Source organism: Colletotrichum karsti, assembly GCF_011947395.1.
Source record: "Colletotrichum karsti strain CkLH20 chromosome Unknown Scaffold1, whole genome shotgun sequence".
Lineage (NCBI taxonomy): Eukaryota > Fungi > Ascomycota > Sordariomycetes > Glomerellales > Glomerellaceae > Colletotrichum > Colletotrichum karsti.
In genome coordinates this window covers 1,612,188-1,634,251 of record NW_024065901.1, presented here as the reverse complement: position 1 = coordinate 1,634,251, position 22,064 = coordinate 1,612,188, and the positions used below count along the sequence as shown (strand labels likewise).

The 22,064-nt window shown below is 54.5% G+C and overlaps 1 protein-coding gene across 1 annotated transcript; it reads left to right on the top strand.

Moving 5' to 3' along the window:
* Positions 1–3,856: 3,856 nt before the first annotated feature.
* Positions 3,857–7,954, top strand: CkaCkLH20_00363 (dual specificity protein kinase pom1; the record flags this gene model as incomplete). The annotated part of the gene is made up of 2 exons (XM_038883083.1): positions 3,857–6,799; positions 6,851–7,954. The coding sequence occupies 2 exons, from the start codon at positions 3,857–3,859 to the stop codon at positions 7,952–7,954; spliced, it is 4,047 nt and encodes a 1,348-aa protein (XP_038751788.1).
* Between the last annotated feature and the right edge of the window lie 14,110 nt (positions 7,955–22,064).

Sequence of the window (22,064 nt, the reverse complement as noted above, 5' to 3'; positions counted from 1 at the left end):
GACTATGTACTCGGAACCCTCAGGGAGGAACTCAAGTAGGAAGCTTCGCGCTGTACCGTCGTTGTCAATGTCGGCTTTTGGCTAGTGAGAGTCGACTCGGAAGGTAGTTCTTTGGGGATGCGGCTCTCCGTCAGTTGTATCGAACCTCAAGGTGGCAGAGTTGAGGAGGCGGTCAGTCGCCGATGACTCGAGCACAGTATGGTCAAGAGAGTAGATGCTGCGGCAACCCCACGGTTAGTTGGTTGGACGCGTCGCCTTGTAGATCTCATATCTGACGGTTCGCATTGAGATGACAGAGGTTCGAAACAAATAGCTGAGGGACCAGCGCAGCAGATCAGCGACGATAGCAGGACCCTGTTAAGAAAACAATCGAACACGGGTTGCCGATTTTGTTGCGTTTGATTGGCTGTCGAGGCCAGCAAAATAATATCCCATGAAATGATACTTTGTATCAGGATCCAGCCGAAGCCGAAGCAATTGGATTGGCGTTCCTTTCATATCCTCTTCTTGGTTCGTTTTCATTTCACTCATGACAGCTAGCCACGTTGATCGGACTTGGAGTACCAGCCTGTCCAAAAATGGGGAGCGACATTAGCATGGGCATTGATACGTTTCCCATCAAGTCTGTCGAAGACATCGCGCAATCAAAGGGTCCGCAGCATTTGATGTGGGCAGCTGTCAATCGTCGCTTCGCCTTCGGTCGAGCTGCCAGGTCGGTCGCTCGTTCCGAAAGACAGCGACAAGGACCGGTCTTGAAGAAGAAGAACCCCATTTCGCCTGACTTTCCAGCCGGCGGCCGGGTGCCGAAGAGTTGGGCAACGTTCAGCGGTGCAAGCCGCTTTTGCTGCAGGTCCACGTTGTCTTCGCTGTTTGGTGTTGAAGAACGGCAACAGAAGCTGTCAAATCACCATCGCTTATGATGCTGTAGTCGGTACTCTGTACTCTGGCTTGAATCAGACAAGCTGTCCAAAGCTGTTCGTGTCCCGGGAAACCAGACGCGGTTGCTGGCCGGCCTGTCGGCCCAACAGCAGCTTGCATGATGGGCTACTGCACGGGGAATTGCTTACCGTTCTGTACCATTCTCCCGTCCAATCCTCTTAGATAGGCAGGCCAAGCTGCAGATGGACCCATGCATCCCGTCCCATTGTGCTGCTATCCCGGCAGGCCGTTTCCCCCAAAATCCCCCATTCCCACTGGACAGATGGAGGATTTGGTTTGGGCGTTGAGACATTTGACCCATACCCCATGCGCGGTATCCAGGGTTCTGTCTCCGTGGTTGATGCGGCGACGAAGACAACAACGTCCCGCGGTGACGCAGGGACACACGTCGTCTTCTTTCGTCTGGAGACGGGGACTTGGGCCCGGGGGCGCGGGTACACCAATGGTAGTCGTCATCAGCGCGACCGGAAACGACAGACGCGTCGAATAGCGAGTTGGGACCGTGGAAGCTTTCAACGCGGTCTTGTTTGGGACGAGTCTGGTAAACTCTGACTTGTGATTGTACTGAGGTGCGTACTATGTAGCAGCAAGGGAAGAGCAGGCACAGAGTACCTTGGATCCGGCGCAACAGTCAAGGAGCGCGGACACTCATGGGATGCTGCAGCAACCCGAAACTCGACTTGGGTGCTGGGCAGGTAGGTGGACGAGTCGTGGTTTCCCAAGGCCAATTGGCAATGTCGTGCGGTTGGACGTTGCCGACAGCCAATCTTGAGAGCTTTCCCATGGGATGCAAGCTGCTGCTGGTTGCCGGCGCCTCGTACGTAGGGAAGAAGTATATCGCATGTCATCTCGCTGACATTGACAAACAGCGGAGTCTTCATCAAACGCTACCGCCAGCCGTCGTTAAAAAGCGGCGAAGGCGAAGGTCTGTGAGGCAGGTCTTGGGTTGTGGGAGGCGGATGTCAAGCACGGAAATGATTGTTTGCTTGTCTTTGTGGAGAAGGCAAGAGATCTCCCTCCAGGCCCTCCCTGGCTAATACCTTGGGAAGGTTCTGCCAGAGCTCTGAACCCCTCTCTCCCAACGGCAAGAAGAAACTCCAGCGACGGAGAAGCCTGAGGTCTTTTTGATTGAATGGTCGGTCTGTGAGATGGGACAGACATGATGGGATGGAGGGATGGATGGATTGGATTCGATATCCGCTCGCTCCATCAGTTTTGCCTCTTTTCGGGAGGTTAGTTAGCCGTAATTCTCACCAAGAGAGGGGACAAGAGGGGAAGCACGCTATTAGGCGGGTTCCATTTGATCACACCGCCCGCGCCGCGGAGAGTTGAAGGTTGAATATCGAAGGTCGGTCAGGCACCGTGGGCATCGTGGACACCTGCGGAGTACCTTTTTGCGAGCCTAGCGACGGTAGGTACGAAGACAAGGAACGGGTATCCCTGTTAGGCCGGTACCCGACCTCCCTTCCAAAGTTGAAGGTGCGAATGACCGACCACCACCGCTATTTGCGCTCTTGCGCTACCCCCCCCCTCCCCCGCCCTTTGTTTTTTTTTTTTTTTTTCTTCTGGTCCCTTTTCCTGCTTCCCCCCATTCCACCATTCCTAAGGTACCTATGACCCCCCCGTCTTGATGTTTCTTCCCCAGGCCCGGTGCAGGTGCGTCCGCCCTTTGGCCTGCAGCTGCAATGTGTATTAGTAGCGTGCTTTGAGATTGTATCCTGCTACAGTAAACGGGTGACAGGATACTTACCGGCTAAATCAACCTTTTACTTCGGCGCCGTACCTCACTTTCCGGGCCTCACAATAGAGTCAGACGGGAGTCAGGGACCTGGTTCTACTGGTCATTGCACCTTTTCTGCCTTCCAGCTTGATAACCTAAGGCGGGAATACCCTTCCAATACCTCACGTCGAAAGGTACCTCATCTGCCCGCTGCAGCAACTGGAACTGCGACTGCAGATGCATCTGCACTCGCACTTGCGCCAAATGATAATCCACACACACACATTCTCTCTCTCCCACCAGTCCAGTCTCTTCCTCCACCGCGCTGCTCGCCTCTAATTCGCATCTTCGTACCTTTTTGACGGGGGGGAGGACCGAGAAAGAGGCTCCAGTGCTCCAGCGCTCCACCGCCCTCTCTCACCCTGACCGTGACCTGCCTGCCACTGACAAGCGGCGACGGGCCCTTCTTTTTCGACAAAAACAACCACCAGACCAGACCAGTCCCAACCAGTCTGCCGTCGTGGTCTGCATCGGCATCGGCTCAGTCCAACTCACTCCTTCCTCACCTGCCCCCAAGGCTCAAGGCGTAAGGCTCAACGCTCAACTCTCTCACAAGCCTTCACGCTTGTCGGTTACGCCTCCCGTTTCCGCCTCCCTTCGACGACACTCGTCCACCTCAATCACGTCCCCTTCACCTACGACTCCTCCATCGCCGCCCACCTCCGACATTGCCATCGTTTGTTGTTCCCGGAATGAGGTAGCATCTCCAATGCTCTCAGCTCCCTGACAGGACTGAGGTTGCCCGCTCGCGAAACCGCACTGCGCCCTCGACCCAGAACCTGCCGACATCCTCTCTTCACATCATTTCCATCGGTCGGCTTTTTCGCTACCTACGCCTCCACGTCCAACGCCTGCATGATCTGCGCGCTGGCCGTTGCACCGAGTACACATGATAAGGGAGCACCGAGTACCTGCTGGCCCGCGACCGGCGAACCAGTCCCCGACCAGACTGTATGGAATGCCCTCATCTTTTGTTTCCTTCTTTTCCCTGATCGCCCCTTGCTTGCTCTTTGTCACTGCTATTTCATGCATCCCTGGGCAAAACCTGTGTGCTAATCCGTCAATTCTCGCAGTAATAGGGGCATCCCGGACTCGAGGACCACTTCTCCCCCAAAGGGCTCGCTCGCCAACGGTCCAATGCTCAGTGCATCTTCGGCCAACAACCACTCTCTTTTCTCATTCGGTCGGAATGGCGACGCGAATGAAGTAGGAGAGTCGACTAATTCCTACGACTTTCTGCCCTCGGTCAGCTTCGACGACCTTCAAAGCAGTCTCGAATCCGCCTCCAACGATTTCAAATTGACCCAGTTCCCGTCCCCGACCGGTCAAGGCGGTATTTTGGACACACAGGGCATGGCCGACAAAATGGCCGGGGGTTCCAACACGACCCAGAATGGCGGTCCCGCGCGCCCTGGGAATGCAATTCCCCAGACCGCGACCCGCCCTGGCAGGTCTGGTTCTATCCTCAGAAGACCTAGTACTTCTTCCAACAGGCAAGCCAGCATATCTTCGACCGCCTCTGGCCCATCTTCTGTCGCCGATCCCTCAAATGGCCCTTCAGCCGCAAGGCCCCGGCGCCAGAGCCATTATCCTCCAGTATCAAACACGAATATCGCGAAACCAACCAGAAAATCCATCGGCTCAGGTGCCATTGAAACGGACTCCGGCAACCGCACTGCGCCGCGCAGGAGACCGAGTCTGATCGGCAACGCTGGTGGTGGAGCCGATTCCACTCGGGCCTCGATCGATGGCAGTTCCGGCGCTGGATTCGAGACCCCGAGAAGCCTCACGAACAACAGAGCGACCAAAGCGAAATCGATGCACCAAGCACTTCCTCGGGCAAACACTGCCAATCTCTCGACTCCCGACAGCAGTCGTCTCTCTACGATGTCACCCCGCTCACCGCGTGGTGGCAGCAAGGGAAATAACAACGGTTCGGCCCAGTCTAGACGGCAGTCCGTCATGCCCGGAATGTCGCACGCATCGCACGCAAGCGGACTCGGCGCCAGGACCATCAGTCCGACGGACACGCGAAGAATGAAGCGCATGTCCATGCACCACGTCCCGAGTCTCAGCCAGTTGGCGAACGCGCCGCCTCCACCACCGCTCGAGCACCGAGAACACTCTAGATCTCCCTCCATGATACCCCGAAAGACCTCTGCAACCCCGTCGTCATCTCGGACGACCCCCGACCTACACAGAAAGTCGTACAGTTCGGGGTTGTCCATCATCTCGACAAACAGCTTCAACACTGTGAGAACCTCGACTGGTTCATCAATTCAACCCAGAGCACCCGCTGCGGGAGCCGCGTCGCGTCTACCAGCACCCAAAACATTTACCCCACATAACCACAACTCCCATTCGGCTGATGACGAACAGGACGTTCCGCCCGTGCCTGCTATTCCGAAAGCGTACGAATCACCACAGCAGTCAGCCACCGACGGGTCGTTTTTGGACAAGCGGAAAGCCAACCTCGCTGCCGATGCTAGCAGCATCAATAGTAACTCCACTGGCAGCTTCTCAATCCCCTCGCTTCCCGAACCCGCTGTCAAGGTTGCACGAAAGGCTAGCACCCGGAAATCGACGAATGCAGCAGCCCTGGACGCCGAAAAGAAGGGCAATCCTACCCAAACGAGGAAGAACCCCCCTCCTGTGCGACTGCCCCCACTTACTGTTGGGCCTCTGAACCCATCTACAACAGCCAAGATCGCGGCACTGGGTCAGAATGGTCCCGACAGAAACTTAAGCCCGCCCCCTTCGCGTGTAGCAGCAAAGACGCCTACGACTCCCATGACCGCCTCTAAGAGCTCCTTTTTCTCAAGGAACAGGCAGGACGACAAGGGAGATTTCAGCTTGCGAAGCAGCAGCACTGTTCACCACGCCCGCCTTGACAGTTCATCTGGTGCCGACGGCACGAGCTCGTCCGAGTCATTCGAAGCAGTATCGAAGCAGCCGGCCAGCAAGCACAGTGTGTCTCCCTTCCTCTCTTCCTCATTGCCCAAGGGAGGAGCCGATCCTGCATTCCTCAAGAGATCAAAGACGGGCGACTTGGGCAACACCACAGAGCCTCTTGACCTTAAGCCCGTCCAGAAGCCTTCAGGCCCCCGTGCCCCTCGCCCACCGAAGCCGAAATCGCCGACTCCACCGATTTCCGACCCCGAGGAACCGCCTACGCCATCCTCGATGAGCTCTTTGCGTAGGAAACTGAGCTTGTCGTGGAAGCGTGGAAAGAACGATTCGAAGTCCGCGCAAGACAAGACCCTCGAACGCAGCATTAGTAAGGAGCAGATGCCTCCTCCGCGGCTACCAATCTCGGTAACTGTCGGCAATCTTGGCTCGGCAAAGAACAGTCCCAGTCCCTCTGTAAAGTCCAAGGCTAGCACGTCTTACCTGGATTCGCGGAGAAGGAAGAGCTCGGCGGCAAGCTTGGGCCATGACAGGACTAAAAGTGAAAACTGGACTTCAGCTTCCGTCCCTAAGGCTCATCCGGAGTCCACTCAACCTCACAATCCATCTGTCATGCAGAAGATATTGCGCCCGAAAGCGTCGGCAACTGCAATGCGACACCAGGATCCGTGGACGGCGGATCTCGATAAGGATGATCTTGTTGCAGAGGAAGAGATGAAGAAGATGGGTGCCCGGAGGAAGGAGACTGAGATTGCGGCTAGGACCCTGGACGCTTTGAGAAAGCGTGCGACACCCAAGGAGCGGGTCGGTGCTCAGGAGGCTATCCGAATCGCCATGCTCAACATTTACGAACGAGGCGAGATCGTCGACTACAATGATGTCTACTTCTGTGGAACTCAGAACGCCCGCAAGGTTGTTGGTGACCTTCAGTCCGACGCACCCAACTTTGGCTACGATGACGATCGCGGAGATTACAGTATTGTTCCGGGCGATCATCTCGCCTACCGGTACGAAATCATTGATGTGCTTGGTAAGGGAAGCTTTGGACAGGTTGTCCGATGCATTGATCACAAAACAGGCGTGCTTGTTGCCGTCAAGATCATCCGCAATAAGAAGAGGTTCCACCAGCAAGCTCTTGTCGAAGTCAACATTCTGCAAAAGCTTCGCGAATGGGTAAGGCTTTTGAGAGACAACTATCAATGCTTCCGCTAACTAGAGATGTAGGACCCCAAGAACAAGCACAGCATGGTCAACTTCACTCACAGCTTCTACTTCAGAGGACATCTTTGCATTTCTACCGAACTCCTGGACATGAATCTTTACGAGTTCATCAAAGCAAACGCGTTCCGTGGATTCTCCCTGAAGCTCATTCGCCGCTTCACGAAACAGATGCTCAGCTCGCTCAACTTGCTCAAGCAGCATAAGGTTATCCACTGCGATCTCAAGCCGGAAAACATCCTGCTACGGCACCCAATGCATTCGGAAATCAAGGTTATCGACTTCGGCTCTAGCTGTTTCGAGAACGAAAAGGTGTACACCTACATTCAATCACGTTTTTACCGATCTCCCGAGGTCATATTGGGCATGACGTATGGCATGCCCATCGACATGTGGAGTTTGGGATGCATTCTAGCCGAGCTGTACACCGGAGTCCCTATCTTCCCGGGTGAGAATGAACAGGAGCAGCTAGCGTGTATCATGGAAGTATTTGGCCCACCCGAGAAACACCTCATCGAGAAGAGCACTCGCAAGAAGCTCTTTTTCGATTCCATGGGCAAGCCGCGCCTTACCGTATCTTCCAAGGGACGCAGGCGTCGTCCGTCGTCGAAGACCCTCCAACAGGTCCTTAAGTGCGACGACGAGGCGTTCATCGACTTCCTTTCCAGGTGTCTGCGGTGGGACCCTGACAGGCGTCTCAAACCAGAAGAAGCTATCCATCACGAGTTCATCAGCGGCAAGAAGATGGGTGCGCCTCTCCCACGGATTCCGACGACCCGCGATGCGTCTCCGGCGAAACGTCACACTACTTCCGCCGCGCCGCGTCCCCTCCCTGAACCTCCCGCCGCTGGCTTGAGAAGCAACCCTGGATCAAGACACGTGAGTGGCGCCAGTCCTCATAAGCCAGTCTCAGGCCAGGCCTCTCGCAGACCCTCAGTAGCGACTGCTGGGACTGTCCACGTCGCTACAGCCAAACGCACGAGCACTGGACAAGGTGGTATCACCGTCGGTACCAGCAATCTGCCTCGCGCAGCGATTAGGAGCGTGAGCGCCAAGCAAGATCTTGCCTCAGTCGGAGCCAACGTGGCCATGAGCCGAAGAGGATTGTAGTACACGAGTGCCAAGCGACCGCGACTGGACAACGAGACCTGAAGGATCAAGCATTTACATGCGAGGTGGTTTATGAATCATTGGGTAGTTGATTGCTTTTGTTTTTATTCCCTCTTAACGCTACATCCCTAACGGGCAGTGAACATATCCCTGCGCCACGACCACGTTTGAATGGAGTGACGGAATACCCAGCACGAAGAGTCACAACCGGAAGGAAAGGAGTCAAATTTGGGGCATGGCGGGGCAGTTTTCTTCATGATGAGCGCGCAGTCGGGGTGTCGTGTCTGATGAGGCACCCCGTTCTTTGTTTTTGTTACTCAATTGCATCCATTTCTTTTCTTGTCATCACCTTTTCTACCTTTGCTATATACAGGCGAGCGTCCGACCTCTGGTGGATGGTTTTTTCAGGGGCGGCTCATGTTGCGCGTGGGAAGGAAGCACTGCCAGGACGGGAGTGCCCGCAAGGCAACGACGAACATCTATCCGAAAGGCCTACCACCGCCGCCGCCGCCGCCATCCGCCATGGCAAGGACGAATAGAGACGGAAGCAAGAGAGAGATGTGTATATTAATAATGATGAATGGGACTTGGAATGAGCCAAGCAGACCAGCGTCTTTCGTGTGTGTGTGTGTGTGTATATGACTTCTTGGCGGCTGAGAGAAGAGGCAGCAGCAGCGGCGAGATGTCGAGGGCAACGATGGATGACCGTCCCGCGTTCATGGTTGACGTTGGAAGGAGAGACAGCAGCAGAGAGTGATTGATGCCTGCCTTCCCTACGCCCGTGGTGTAGATGGGAAGCAATAGGCAGGAGAGGCAGTAAAGGATCATGGCATTCGGGGGGCCGTTGACGGATGGGCAAAAGGTCTAGGGCTCGAAGGGCATACAGGACTGACAGGACGGGGCGTATTTGCAGTAAGGCACTTCAAGGACTCTGTTGCCTACGATCTTGAACGCGGTCCAGACCGAACTCGAAGGAAGGCGAGCATTCGGACGAAACACATCGTACTGCGCTCATGGTGTAGGTGAGAAGAAGTGGCAGCGGCAGCGGCAATTACGAGATGTCGCAGGCAACCTCTCTCTTCGCCCAAGGCGTAGCGGGCAGTCGAGACCGCCGGCCAAAGTATCATCACATTGAAGGGGGCCGTTGGAGGCAAAAGTTCCGGGATGGACAGGACAGGCGTGTTCATGTCGTGATACTTCCGGGACTCTGCTGCCTACGGTTTTCCAAGAACGGCCCAGACCGAGTTGAAGGAAGGAAGGGCGAGCGAGTATCCGGGGGGTCCAGAACAGAAGATACAAGCACAATACAGAGACACACAAATGATGATAGAAAGCCGCGAACGCGTGGAGAAAAACGCCTATGAGGTTTAAAGACATATCTTTCCCTTTGCCGAATGTCACCGGATTCGGGGGGGCATCGTGATGAGTTTTTTCCGGACTTCAGCTTCAGGCAACGACATGAGAAGCAGCAGAGGGGTATGGTGTCAAGTGGCGAGAAGAAGACAAGACGGACGACGCTCCGTGGAGGTAGATAGGCGGGCTCGGAAAGGCTTTTTTTGATTGTTCGAGGCCTCCTCTGACCACGCCCCCTTTTCCCCTGGTCAGATTTGGGGGCCGTAAGGCGGGTGCGTGTTTTCCTTTCTTTTGCTTTCTCTCACCCTTTGTATTCTTTCTGGCCCCCAATTTTGTGCAATTATTATGAAGAACGGGGGGTGGAGGCAGGGAAAAGGGAGGGAGGGTTGGTTCTGCGTGGTCTCAGATCTGAAGGATCTCCGAATGCCATTGTTGAAGATTCGGGGTGGCATGTTACAACTGCGGGAGCCTTCGAGATTGTGATGTTGGGAGGGGGCGTCTGTTCATCAGGGAAGGAACCGATGAGTTCGTTGCCTTGGTCTTTCGCTGACTGCCGAGGCCGAGGGATCAATCATCTCGGTGTAGGTTGATTGAGAGGATTGAAGTTTGTGTTGCCGTTGGCTTCGGGCTCGGGAGGGAGTGAAGGAGCCGCGACCCCAGAGATCGTTTCGTAGAGTTTGTTCCCTTGACAAGCGCGCACTGCCGCGGGCAAGTGAAAAGAAGAAAAAAAGGCCTCCATTGGCGATCCGTACCAAGATGAGATACACCACAATTAGAAACGAAGTTATCGCGAAGTCAGTTAGGGCCCGTGGTGGGAGTCCTCCTGGAGTGAATATCTGTGCCCGAAGAAGATATATCGTATACCACAAATAGAAAGGGCAAAAAAAAGAGGCAACAAGAGGCTATCGTGAGAGCCCCATGTTCCCTGAAACACCTCTGGGACCCCGTTTCCAGATTTCCTCAAGGGCAGGGAAGCGCGCATCGCGGGTCATGAGACAGTCCCTTGTCGCTCGTAAAAACAAAATAAAAAAAACGGCTGTCAAGGGTGAGAATGCAGATCCTAGCGAAGCTGAGCGAGGCCCCCTGGCGAGTGGAGCAAATCCGCGCTTGCCCTATGCGTTCCTGCGGATGTTCTGAGTCTTGACAGGATGAACACTACGTTCAAAGTTTGACTCTGCATCGAAGCATGGGACGGGAAGAGGCAAACGACAGAACCGGCAAAAAGGACGGACGAACACGGCCCCGTCGAGGTCGAGAGAACCGGGTTTAGGCTCGCCGGTAGCACCGCGAAGGAATGAGGTGGCATGGCGGTAAGGCGGCTGATCGAGAGGCCTAATGGTGTGAGGTGGAGTAGCCGAGTGCAGAATGCCTCGTAGGATTCACGTCTGCCGAGGTGGTGTTCGTTCTCTGTTTGCCGTCTGACGCGATGGATCCGCGCGGATGTCATGATCGACATGTTTGGTAAGGCTGGACTGGACTGCTCGACTCAGAAACAGAGATCTGTCGAAGGGGTTGCGGCTGTTTCTGAAACAGGGTCTCGGTTGAGGGGTCGTCGTACCCAGAGACATCATTGCAAGCTCGATAGACGCCGAGCGGGCCTGGCATGCAGAAGGTTGACGGAGCTGAGGGCGTGGTCTGGGTAGGCCAAGGACTACCGACCAGTCCAGACCCCGTTGAGCCTCAGATTCGCCACCAGTCTGCCATGTTTCAGAGTAACGTCGAAAATGAAAGAGTCAGAGGCGCTCCGCTGTGGATGCCTATTCTGCGATAATCATTGAAGTTTGACTGGTAAGTCAACAAGCGCGGGAGGGGCCCCAAGAGTGTTCGTCGAGATAGACATGGGCGAGCGGCAGCGGTAAGGAGGCCAACGGCGGAGCTGAAGCAAGGGTTCAGAAAAAGAATCCAATGTGCGGCACAGCTCGGGAAGTTTTTTCTGACGAGGGGGCCTGGTGAGCTTGAACATCAGTGGATGCCGCGGTCAGGTCGTACGGTCCGCCAGGGAGGATGGAGAGCCAGGGTAACAAGAATTGTTCAACGGCAGCATCGGCCGAGTACGGATTTGGAAGCGGGTCGTGGCTGGGAACCGTTGGGCCAAGCCTGACTGTGGTTCAGCATCTCCTTGTGTCGACACTAGCCGTAAATGGCTTCAAGTTTCAACAACGGCGGGTGACTTTGGCCCGCGATCAGGGTACCGGGGACTTGGGAAGAAGGGTCGAGAGGTAGGGGAGGGGTGAAACTTCCAGCAATTGCAATCACGGCGTAGGGTACGGGGAATGATTCGGACAGATGACGGAGACTGCTCCGTAATTTGAGCGTGGACTCAAGATAAGCGGTCATCACAACCGAGGTTGGCAATGAAAGTGTGGTTTGAAGATGCATCAAAAGTTGTGATGACAAGTGCAATGGACCAAAGACGGAGCACCTCGTAAGACGAAGACGTATTTGCTGTAGAGCGCATCTGTAGTGGATGGTATGCGGGCTCGCGGAGAGACTTCTGCCCGACCCAACAGGCATCCGGGGACGCGAATATCTGATTACTGCGTATTCTGGTTTCGAAAACAGTCGTAATGGGAAGCAATGACGCTCGCGGTCAATGTTTAGACGGCATAGCGGCAGTCGGGTGCGTTGAAGTGTGGAATTGACGAGCAGTAGACCCACACAAGACCGACGGCGACTCCGGCCAAGACATGGTGAGCGAGACGGGGTAACGGCGTTGAGCGGTGGACAAAGCGGGTCTAGGACTCGCGATCCCACCGTGATGGGAGAAGGCCCTGGCCGTCCTGCTTGTTCTGGGGTCGGTGATGTGGTTCAGTCCCCGTGGCTTGCTGACTTCCGAGGCTGTGCTGGAGCTAAGAGGACGGGGGCCTCACATCATCCGCTGCGGATTTGACAAGAAGAGTGTCCCAAGTGAGATGCTGGATATCGTCCAGTAGCAGGGCGAGAAAGTTGACGCGCTTCGCTCGTCATCCAATCGCTTGCGCTCCTTCTGAGACAGCAAACCCTTGCTCCCAGTGACAATCCCCCGCAAACTCTTGAATCGACATGACGAGGCTGATTGTATCCTTTGGGCAAGCAGAAGAGCGAGATGAAGTCACTGATCGAGCATGGTGATGATGTGATTCTTGGTTTCGAATATCTGACTGCGTAGTCCTAGTCACAGACGACGCAAGCGTCATGCAGGTCCGGAGTTGAACGAGCATCGCGTTGGCTGTGTTCTAGTAGTCTGCGTCTGCGAGGAATATGTCGCCCAGGGCAATGCTTCCTGGGATAGTTCCGCGATTGGGCGCTTCAATAGATGCAGTTGTAAACCGGAAAAATGTCGTCTCTGGAATGTCCACCTTGGGTGGATTTCTTCCTGCAACGCCCGCCCGCCTTGTCTCTCGGTTCCGCAGATGGATTTCCGGTGGACAATCGGGGCCACGGGCATGGGTATAGGTACCGGTTACGGGTACGGACACACGTGCGAGTATCGGACCGTTGTAGTCGGAGCCCGAGCTGCGCACAGCGATTGGTGGTTGCAATATGATGCATTGTGTGTTGAATTCGCGGCAGTTGACGATCTCGGTCACTTTGTCCGGATTATGACTCCTTGCCGGGCGTCGTCATGTCTTGGTTGACGTACGGTTTCGGTGAGTGCAGGCTGCGAATGCATCGTCGCAGTCTCTTTGAGTTCTGAGGGTTGGGGTTACACCAAGGACGCGCAGTCTTCTGCGTCTGTCGTGTCCAGCTGGTACCTGTTGGATGTCGTTGGTTGCGTCGAATGTGTTGGTTTTTCTCCCTTTGGCAGATGAGATGTCTGTACGGCAGGACTTGATGCAGGTCTTGGATCGGGCCCTTCTTGCAAGATGCATCGGCATCGAGGTGAGGGTGGAGAGCTTGCGCTGGCCCTGCAGGAAGCGAACAAGTGCCGTGAGTTGCAGAATGAGGGCAATATTGGCGGGTCTCAATCAGGCTGGGTCGTCTGCGTTGGCCTCGTTCCACTCGGTGGACGAGCAGCAGCCCGCGGGAAAAGTCCGCCGGGCGCGGACAACAGTTCATCGGAACTTCTGAGCGGGTGAGGGTCCCTCCGGACCCTGGAGTGGCGACCGTTGAGGCGGGTAGGTAGTGAGGAGGAACCGTCGGCCGAAAACATGGGCCGTTGAGACTGCAGATGATAGAATCGATTTTATTGGTAAGGTGCGAATAGAGTGTCTGTCAGTGACGCCCGGGCATCTCTGGGTCGGAATGGCCAGCATCAAGCCCCGGTGGACTGCATCGACTCGACTGCACCAAGTAATGATGTCGAGAAGAGAACTGGAACGAAGCCAGAATCCCTACAAGGCGGCCCTGTCACCTGAATGAATGACCTCGAGTCGGTAGGCGAATGGAGACAACTGTGAACACGTGAGGGCCCTGCGAACGAAATTGACCAGTCAGATGCCTTGGCGGGCGCAGGAAAGAGACGGCAGCAGCAAATCGCACACTCAAACTTGCCCTTTTTGGCGACTTTGGTTGTGGCTGCCCGTCCAGGCATCCCAGGCAGCACACCCTCTCACCTCTCTACGCAGTACAGCGGGCATGGTAAAGTCTCTCCTTCCCAGAACCTGGAGCTCGGAGTCAGGGGTCTACCATGTCATTCTTGAAAGCTGCCCATGTCAATATCAATTTTCCCATTCCCTTTCATTGTACGTATCCGTACGAACACAGATACGGAAATCGCTGAGGTACCTTGCCCAAGGTGAGGCAGGTACCTTACAATGCATCCAAGTTGGCTTTCTTATCCCACCTGCGCCGATGCTTCTTTTACCATTGCTGATATCCGTACCTTCTCAGACACTAGGACTAAGGTATCCAAGGTAGGTAGGCCTGCATCTCACCCCAACACCACCATCATCTCTTGACGACGTTGCCAATTGCGGACGCTGACCTGCATCTTAGTGCCTACCTTCGACCTTCACCGAGTATCACTCCCGCATCGTTATCGTCAGTCATCTGCCCATGCCATTCTTTGGGCTCCCTCAATCTACCGCCTTCCGACTCGACCGCGCGTCAACTGCCATCTGCCATCTGCCATCTGCTTGCGAGGCCAACCACTCGAGACATTGTCATCTCGCCCACCTCTACGAATTCTGCACAACGATTACGATACCGATGCTGGTGATGTCGGCTGCCCAGGCTTGCAGAATTAGAAACAGACAAGCTCCCTTGGTGATAGCCACCGCGAAGACCCAGAGATCATCGCACGCTGGTCCCTTTTGGGTGGCGCTCGATCACTTGCGGGCCTTCTCATCCTCCGTACCTGACAGCTCTTTCGACGAATACCGAAGCCCTGGACTTGGAGGGGAGGACCCGTCGATCAAGGTCTCAAACATACATTTTCCTTTGTCGAATGAGAGCCTTCTTCGTCCTTGAGACCTGCATTGGCCGATTTACGGGGTCGTCGTTGGAGACCGTTGCATCCAAGACATGGTTGACATTCGACATTTATTCCCTCTGCGGGCCCGGGAATACTCATCACTTCACAGTCCACACAGACTGTAACTGGGAGCAGATTGCAACTCATCTGTCAAAAATGGCCCGTCTACTCCCCGAAGGCCCGGGCCCACCGCCCCTGGCATGGCATCCTATCTCGGTCCTCTAGGTCTACCATCTCCAGGGACCCAGCGATCCGTCCGAGAAGGCTGCCCGTCAGCTCTCTCTCCAGATGCCCGGGTCTCATCTCGATGGCCTCCAATGACGACATGCTCCTAAGCGCGTCTGACCGACCGTCCTCCCGATAATTGGGAAGAGCATGGAATATTTGGCTGCAGAAGCTCCCGGCCGGCCATCAGCACCAGCACCGATCGGGCACGTACTGTGGCCAATGGCCGCCGTCAAGACAGCCACTGGTTCGGTGGAGCTCCAATGAGAGAGTTGGTAACCACCATACCCCGGCAACCCTGCATCGTATCTCTCAGCCCGAGTTATGTGGGAAATATACTTGGGGGGCAGCGACAGCAACTATGACCTAAGGTAGTCTCAACACCTACCTACCTGGCTGTTCTTTTCCTGTCCTGTCAGCACGATGTTGAAGCTCCCCTTGGATCTGCCATCCATTCCCCCCCGTTACGGAAAAGTGCCCACGCTCTTCAAAAGTGAGCCTTTGGCTAAATTCATCATTAGGATGGGGACATCAACCTCAAATTAGCTTACCCTGGCCGGCCCGCTCTTGGGCGCGGTTTTCGTCCACTGAGACGTCGGCAAACTGTTCTTGGCAAAATGTTGATCTGGTTGTCTGCGATTGGAGATCCAAGCGGCACTCTTCGCAAGTCAACCCATCACCGCGGGAGCTTTGTGCAACGACGATTGAGTCTGGTTCCTGGATCGAATCCCACAACATGTCAAGCCGTAAAAGGAAAATGAGCATCACGTTCCGATTTCCAATCGAGATAGCATTGCTTCCTTTGACTGATGGGACAAACTCCGGGGCCTCGAACAGTATCTTGATCATGCAAGGATCAACAGAGTCCTTGCCAATCTTCAAATTTTGTTGGCGAAGGCCGAAACATGAAGTCGAGATGGAGGTCTGGCCGTCGCCCCGGGCACACGCCTGGGCCGACAGGGTTCCGCAGTCACAGACGTCGAAATGCCTGCGGCCTATGGGGCAGCTCGCGAGCCTGTAGCCAGCATACCCTCATTTAGCAATCCAGCCGTGCGCCAGGCCTGGTCGACTGCATATGGGCTGTCGCTCTTGTGGATATCGCAGAAACACTCTCTCAAAATGCAGCAATGGCCGACATGTCGAGAAAACGGATCGTCGTCAAGAAGGTCGGCCGGGGCACCGGTCAAACTGAGACGACACCTTAATGCTCCTGCCTAGGCTCAAGAAGCCGTCTTGTGTTTCCCGAGTGGCAGCGGCGCCGGGCGACCTAGGACTGTCAAACATCAGGGGTGGCTCATAAGCGCAAACAAGACAAGACCTGGAGTATCTTGTTTTGGTGCCATGATGCAGAGCAGAGTCAGCCCTGCGGTCCAAGACATGGAGCTATCTTGGGTTCGTACCCTGCGGCTGCGGCTGTCGCTGTCGCTGCCGCTGCCGCCGCCGCCGCTGATGGATGTCGAAGCCCAGTGCGACCAGCCGATAATAGACACTCGGGCGTTCTGTTTCGTCCCTCAAGCGCAATGGACCCGCGGCACAACGACACAGCAGCGGCAGTACCTGACAGAAGGCAAGACTAAGATATGCAAAAGCAAGGCAAGGCAAGGTCAGTATGACAGCCGATTGTTACCAAAAAATAAAGAGGTCGATGTAAATCAGCATGCAGCAGCACCCTTCGATTCTTCCAGAGCACAGGGTTCGCAAGGAACAGAGCCAATGAAAATGGACGGGTGCGGTCAGAAACCTGTGGTCGTACAACCTTCCACCCACGCCGTGGCATCTCATCATCCCAAATCGCACCTCAGCCCTGCTGCACCTCATCAACCCGAACTATGGGGACACACTCGGCAGTGTCCATTTTGAGATATCTGAGGTGGTCAATCGGGAAGCATGTTGAAGATGACTCTTTTGGCCGACCATGCCCATTGCATCCATCCCATCCATGCCACCTACACCACATAGTTATCCACGTTGAAGACAGCCCCAGGTACCTCTCGTACCTTACCTCCTGTAGCCCTGTAAGACTAAGACAGGGAACCTCTCCATTCCACCACCCACACACCACACCCCCCCTAGCCACACCCACAATACCTACCCTTCCAGTCCATGTTCAGGTAAGGTACTGCACACCTCACCTCTCCCACCCTACCTACCTACCTACCTAGCCCCTGCCCACACCACACCACACCCCTCTTCGCCCGCTCACCTTACTCTCCGTCCATGGGTGTCTCTTCGCTCATTCTTCTTCTCTTCTCATACCTGCTGCGCCGCCTAGGTACCCAGGGCCTTCTTCAAATGTCTGCGCCATGATCATGATGCCCGTTGTCTGCATAATTTCGCTCTAATGCACAGAGAGACGCAGCCTTAAGCCCTTAGTCATTGGATCTTACCATGTACCTACCTTACGCAGATGACATTCAGCGTCCACTGGCTGATCCACTGCTGCCTTAGACCGACCACCGCTTCTCTTTCCTCCATCTCCATAACTATACCTCTCTCAACTCGAGTGTGACGGCTCCCAGGCTGCCAGACCTATAAGGTCATGATGCCTTCTCTCGATTCCGTCTCCCTGTTCCTCGTCTGCTTCTGTACAGTCATCACATCACGAGCACAACACTCTCTTGGGTTTCCTTTCCTAGTTCCTTTTCTGCCTTCTTCCCCTTGCTTCTTTGCACACTTGGCAGCTTTCAGTCTCTCTCCTCGACCATCTTGATACCCTTATTAAAGACCGACCGCAACCTACCTTGCTTCGACAACACGGATTCATCCTGGGGCATCTCTTCTCTCATCCTCTCAAGATCCAATCCGTCCATTGACCATACCAACCAAAACACGCAGAAGAGTCACCCGGTTCACCACCAGACAATCTTCAAGATGTGCTATCAAATCACTGAGATCTACTCGGCCTGCCACTGCCTCTACTACCAACACGCCATCGACAGATGTGCTTCGTACGGAGCACCAGGCCACCCCATCCAGACGCGGACAATCTTGGTTGGCTACACTTGCCATGCCCACAGCCAGAGCCACGGCGGATACGCATCACAATACACCTACTCCGACTCTGGCTATCACTCGAGCCATTCCAGCAAGAGCTCTCGCAACTACCGATGAAGTGTCTTGTCTTCGGTGATGGGTTGCTGTTCATGGCGCTCTCCCAAGCTGGATCTCTTCGAGTTCAGCGATTGGGTTGCCTACCTGTACTCTTTCAGAGCGAGGTCGGCATCGCAGACGTTGCGCCCGTCCCAGCTTTCTCTCCTCTTCGTTGGCCACGACAGCCTGATGTCTTTCTCGGCAGCACCTGCCGATACGTTGACTATCCGGCCGATGGCCTAAGCGATAATCTCACTCCGCTCATCTTTCCATCGATTCTCTTCCGCCATTCTTACGCCCCGCCATGAAGTTCAGCAACGAAGTTATCGAAGACAGAGACGAGTCACGAAACGTTACGGAAACGTTACACGGCCTATCCAAATATCAACAACAGCGCGCTACAATAGAACGATTTCTTTGACCCCAACCACGTCTCCCGGTCTCGCTCCTCGGCCTCGAAACTTAGTCGACATTCAGTCTTTCCTTCCCCACCAATGGGGCTTTTTTCACTCTTTCTTTTTGGCATCAGTCCTCCGACATGGCTTGCTTTCTTTATCGACAATCAGCTTGCATAGCGTTGGCATTGGGTTTTGCATTGGGCGGCTTGGGATGAACGAGAAAGCATACGACAGATGCTGTTAACTTCTAATGGGCGGGTCCTTCTTCGCCTCCTCGGGGCAAGATTTTTTCCTTCTGGCTTTCCAGATTTTGCAGCATTGGTCCTACAGGCACACGGCAACGAGGGTTTTCTTTCTTTTCATCAGCTTCTGTATTTTACGGACGGGCAGGATCTCGATGCATTTGGCGGGCATAGGAGGTGGGACAATACCAGGCGTTCAGGTTGGGCAGGTTTGAAGCGCGCTTGCGCATGCAGTGGGTTGGCAGGTTCATCAGGGTGAGCGAAGGTTCTTGTTTGTTGCGTTTCCTTTTCTTTTCTCGAGATTTTCCGCATACTCTGAAAATTCCGTCTTCTCTTCTTCTCTGAGCTTTCAACTCTCTGTTCTCTCTCTCTGTCTCTCTCTTCTCTTTGACCTGTACCATCAATCTACTAAAGACGAGCCGTTCTGGTAGCGGCGAGGACAGCAATGATATGGAGGTGCCAGGAGCAGAAATGTGGCACGGGAATGCCTTGGGGGAGGAACTTCTTCGATGCCAGACATCACTTTTTCTTTCTATCAAGAGACTCGAGTCACCCGATCTCTTCGCATCTCGTTCGGGGGAATGAGGCCGATCCTTACTGCCACTCCATTGGTCGGGAACCAATGGGGTGTTGAGGTACGGTATTGGATCGGCAAAGCGCGACCCTGCAGGAACATCGAGCTGGACATGCGAAGGGAATCGGTCTGTTGGCCAGAGACTCATTTTTTAATACCTTGAAATAGACAGACAGGATAAGTCCTCCGGGATAGCCAAAAACTTGGGAAAACCAAAACTTATCGAGCTATATTTTTCTCAATTGCTACAAAAAATGGGTGAACTCGTAAATGCTTGCATATGAATTGAGGTGGCGAGAAACGACTCCAGACAAGCCTCAGATGTGAGTCAAAATCCCGCCGTTAGGCAGACTCGGGGTCCTAGGTACTGCGTAGGGGGTGATGGACAATCTGTCCAATGAGGGGTCTCAGCGGGGTATTTCTTTCCCGGTAATAAGGTAGGTAACATATCTAGGTAACAGAGAGAGATAGATATTTGAATCGCGCGATGGGTTTGAATCTCCTCGTACTTTACTAGAACGGGAATCATCTTTCGAGGAGCCCTTTTAAAACTGACGGGGTGAAGTCGGTACGGTACGGTGGGTAGGTATCGTTGACGAATGGCATCATTGGAGCAGAGGAGAGGAGAGGGAGGGGGTGTGAGAATGAAACTTTAAATTCTGGCTGCACAAAACACAACACAACACAATTGACAGGAAATCGGGGATGTCGTCGTTCCTCTGCGGCGGGATACGGGAAACGGGGGGGAGACCTGACCGTCGGGTTCGGCGGCAGGCAGGCAGGCACTTACACGCCATTGGTGGGGGGAGCTGGGAGGTGACATGGGGGCCGGGGACAGCCTCGTAGGAGCTTTTGCGAATTGCGGCTGGCATGTACAGCGAGACGTTTTCTAACTTGGATAGCAGCGTATCTTTTTGCGGTTGTACATTATTATGAAGTTGACTTGTTGAGTTGGTGGTTCAAAGTTCTGACCCCCTCCTCCTCTCTCATCCCTACCCTGCTGATGGAGGCCTGCCTACGCTGTGACCTGGCACGATTATCATCGCAGGCGGGTTGGGGAGGGCCCAAGACGCGATGCGGCGGCTCTCACCCGCCTCGTTTTTACCACCTCTGATCTTCAAATAAGCAAACAAGCAAGCAAGCATGCATTCCGCTTTGGGGATCATCGTCGTCGGACCATGTCAACGCGCGCCAAGGGCCTTGGGAGGGAGCTCACAGGGGAGGAAACGCCAGAAGCGCGGGCTCTACGTGACATTCTTGGTTCATTGACGGGGGGGACGGGGGACGGGGATAGCACGGATTACAGAATGGTCTTGTTGGATGTTGAGTGATGTCGTTCGCGGTTTGTTTCTGGCGTATGCACGGGGCGGAGGTCGGTCGGTGATGATGATGGTTTGGGAGGGGAGGAGAGAGCACGAGGACGGACGGGACCAACGGGGGGGATGGGTTGCTATTTTTGTTGCTAAGAATAGAAAATGGAATCCTTGGGTTATGATTTAGGTGAGGCGGCCGGGAGCTTTTTTTTTCGCTTATGGGACGAACTGGGGGTGCGGATGGGATGGAATACCCCACTCGTCGGCTAGCGGATTGGAGGAGTGAACCGCGACTAGCGTCTCCCCTCTCTCCCGAGCCGAGTACGGCGTGAGGAGGGACTCGGTAGTGAGAGACAGACGAGACAGACGAGACAGACGCTTGGCCTTGGGACCGACCGGGGCGGGGGGGAAGAGCTTGATTCGGATAAGTTGGGGTCTAAAAATGAAATAAAAAAGATGTCAGGGTTGTATTCTATATGTACGGGACCTTTTCTCCTGCTTCTTTTTCTGGGTTGATGGTGTGCACGTTTCCATGTGTTGTCTTTTTTGGTATGGGTTGTTTGGAGATGACTATGGGGGAAAGAAACCGATCATTCCATTTGCGCTTCCCCGTTTTACCGGCTTAGTGTGGTCCATCAGTGTGTCAGACGTCAGATGCGCCGCATGAGACCGGGGGAGGGGGAAAGACGGGTGAACCTATGACGATGAAGCTTATGAAGATTGTCTTTTGCGGTTTGCCGATTTTTTGGGATGAAGAAAGTCCGATAGGGGGCCGTATTTTTGGTGCTTCGCCAAGGTACCTAGCCAGGGTTGTAGATTGTGGATGAAGTGAGACTTCGCGCCGCCGCCGTGCAACTGAATTTCGCTGCGACGTATGGTGATGGGGAAAGCAAAGATGGAGGGTTGGGTGAGATGTTGATTGCAGAGACAAGCCGCAGCGCAGCGTGCGTGTTGCATACATACATACAAACTCGTCTCTTTTGCTGCGGAAAAAAAGCGTGTGTAATTTCAACATAGCCGCACGGCAACTAAGCGACAGACGCGGGGAGGCGCAAGCAAGCGCAGCAAGCGCAAGCGCGGTGCGTCTTCTTCGTCGCGTGTGTGTGTGTGTGTGCTGCGATGTGGTTTGACAAGACAGACGCTAGGGCTTTTTTGGCGCGCTGCGCTTGACCGGCTATGTAAGAGGTTGCATTGTGTACGTACCTATCTTCTTGAGGTGTCGCGAAGGGGGGTGGGGTGTGCGCGCAGACACATGGACGCGGCTACGTCTTGCCGCAATCGAGAAGTCGATTGTTTCTTCTCATGCCATGATACCCAAGAAGAGGCTGAAAGTGAGATGGAAAGTAAGGTGAGATGTTGCAACTAATCTCGGCGTGGAGGGGGAGGTACCATCTAAACCCGTACGTACCTCTGTGGAGAAGAAGGTGGTTTTTGGCGCAGATCAAGAATTGAAGAAAGCAGAAAGAAACGTCAAAAAGTTAGCGTATATTTATTTTCTGCCCGACGCTAAGAATCCCGGC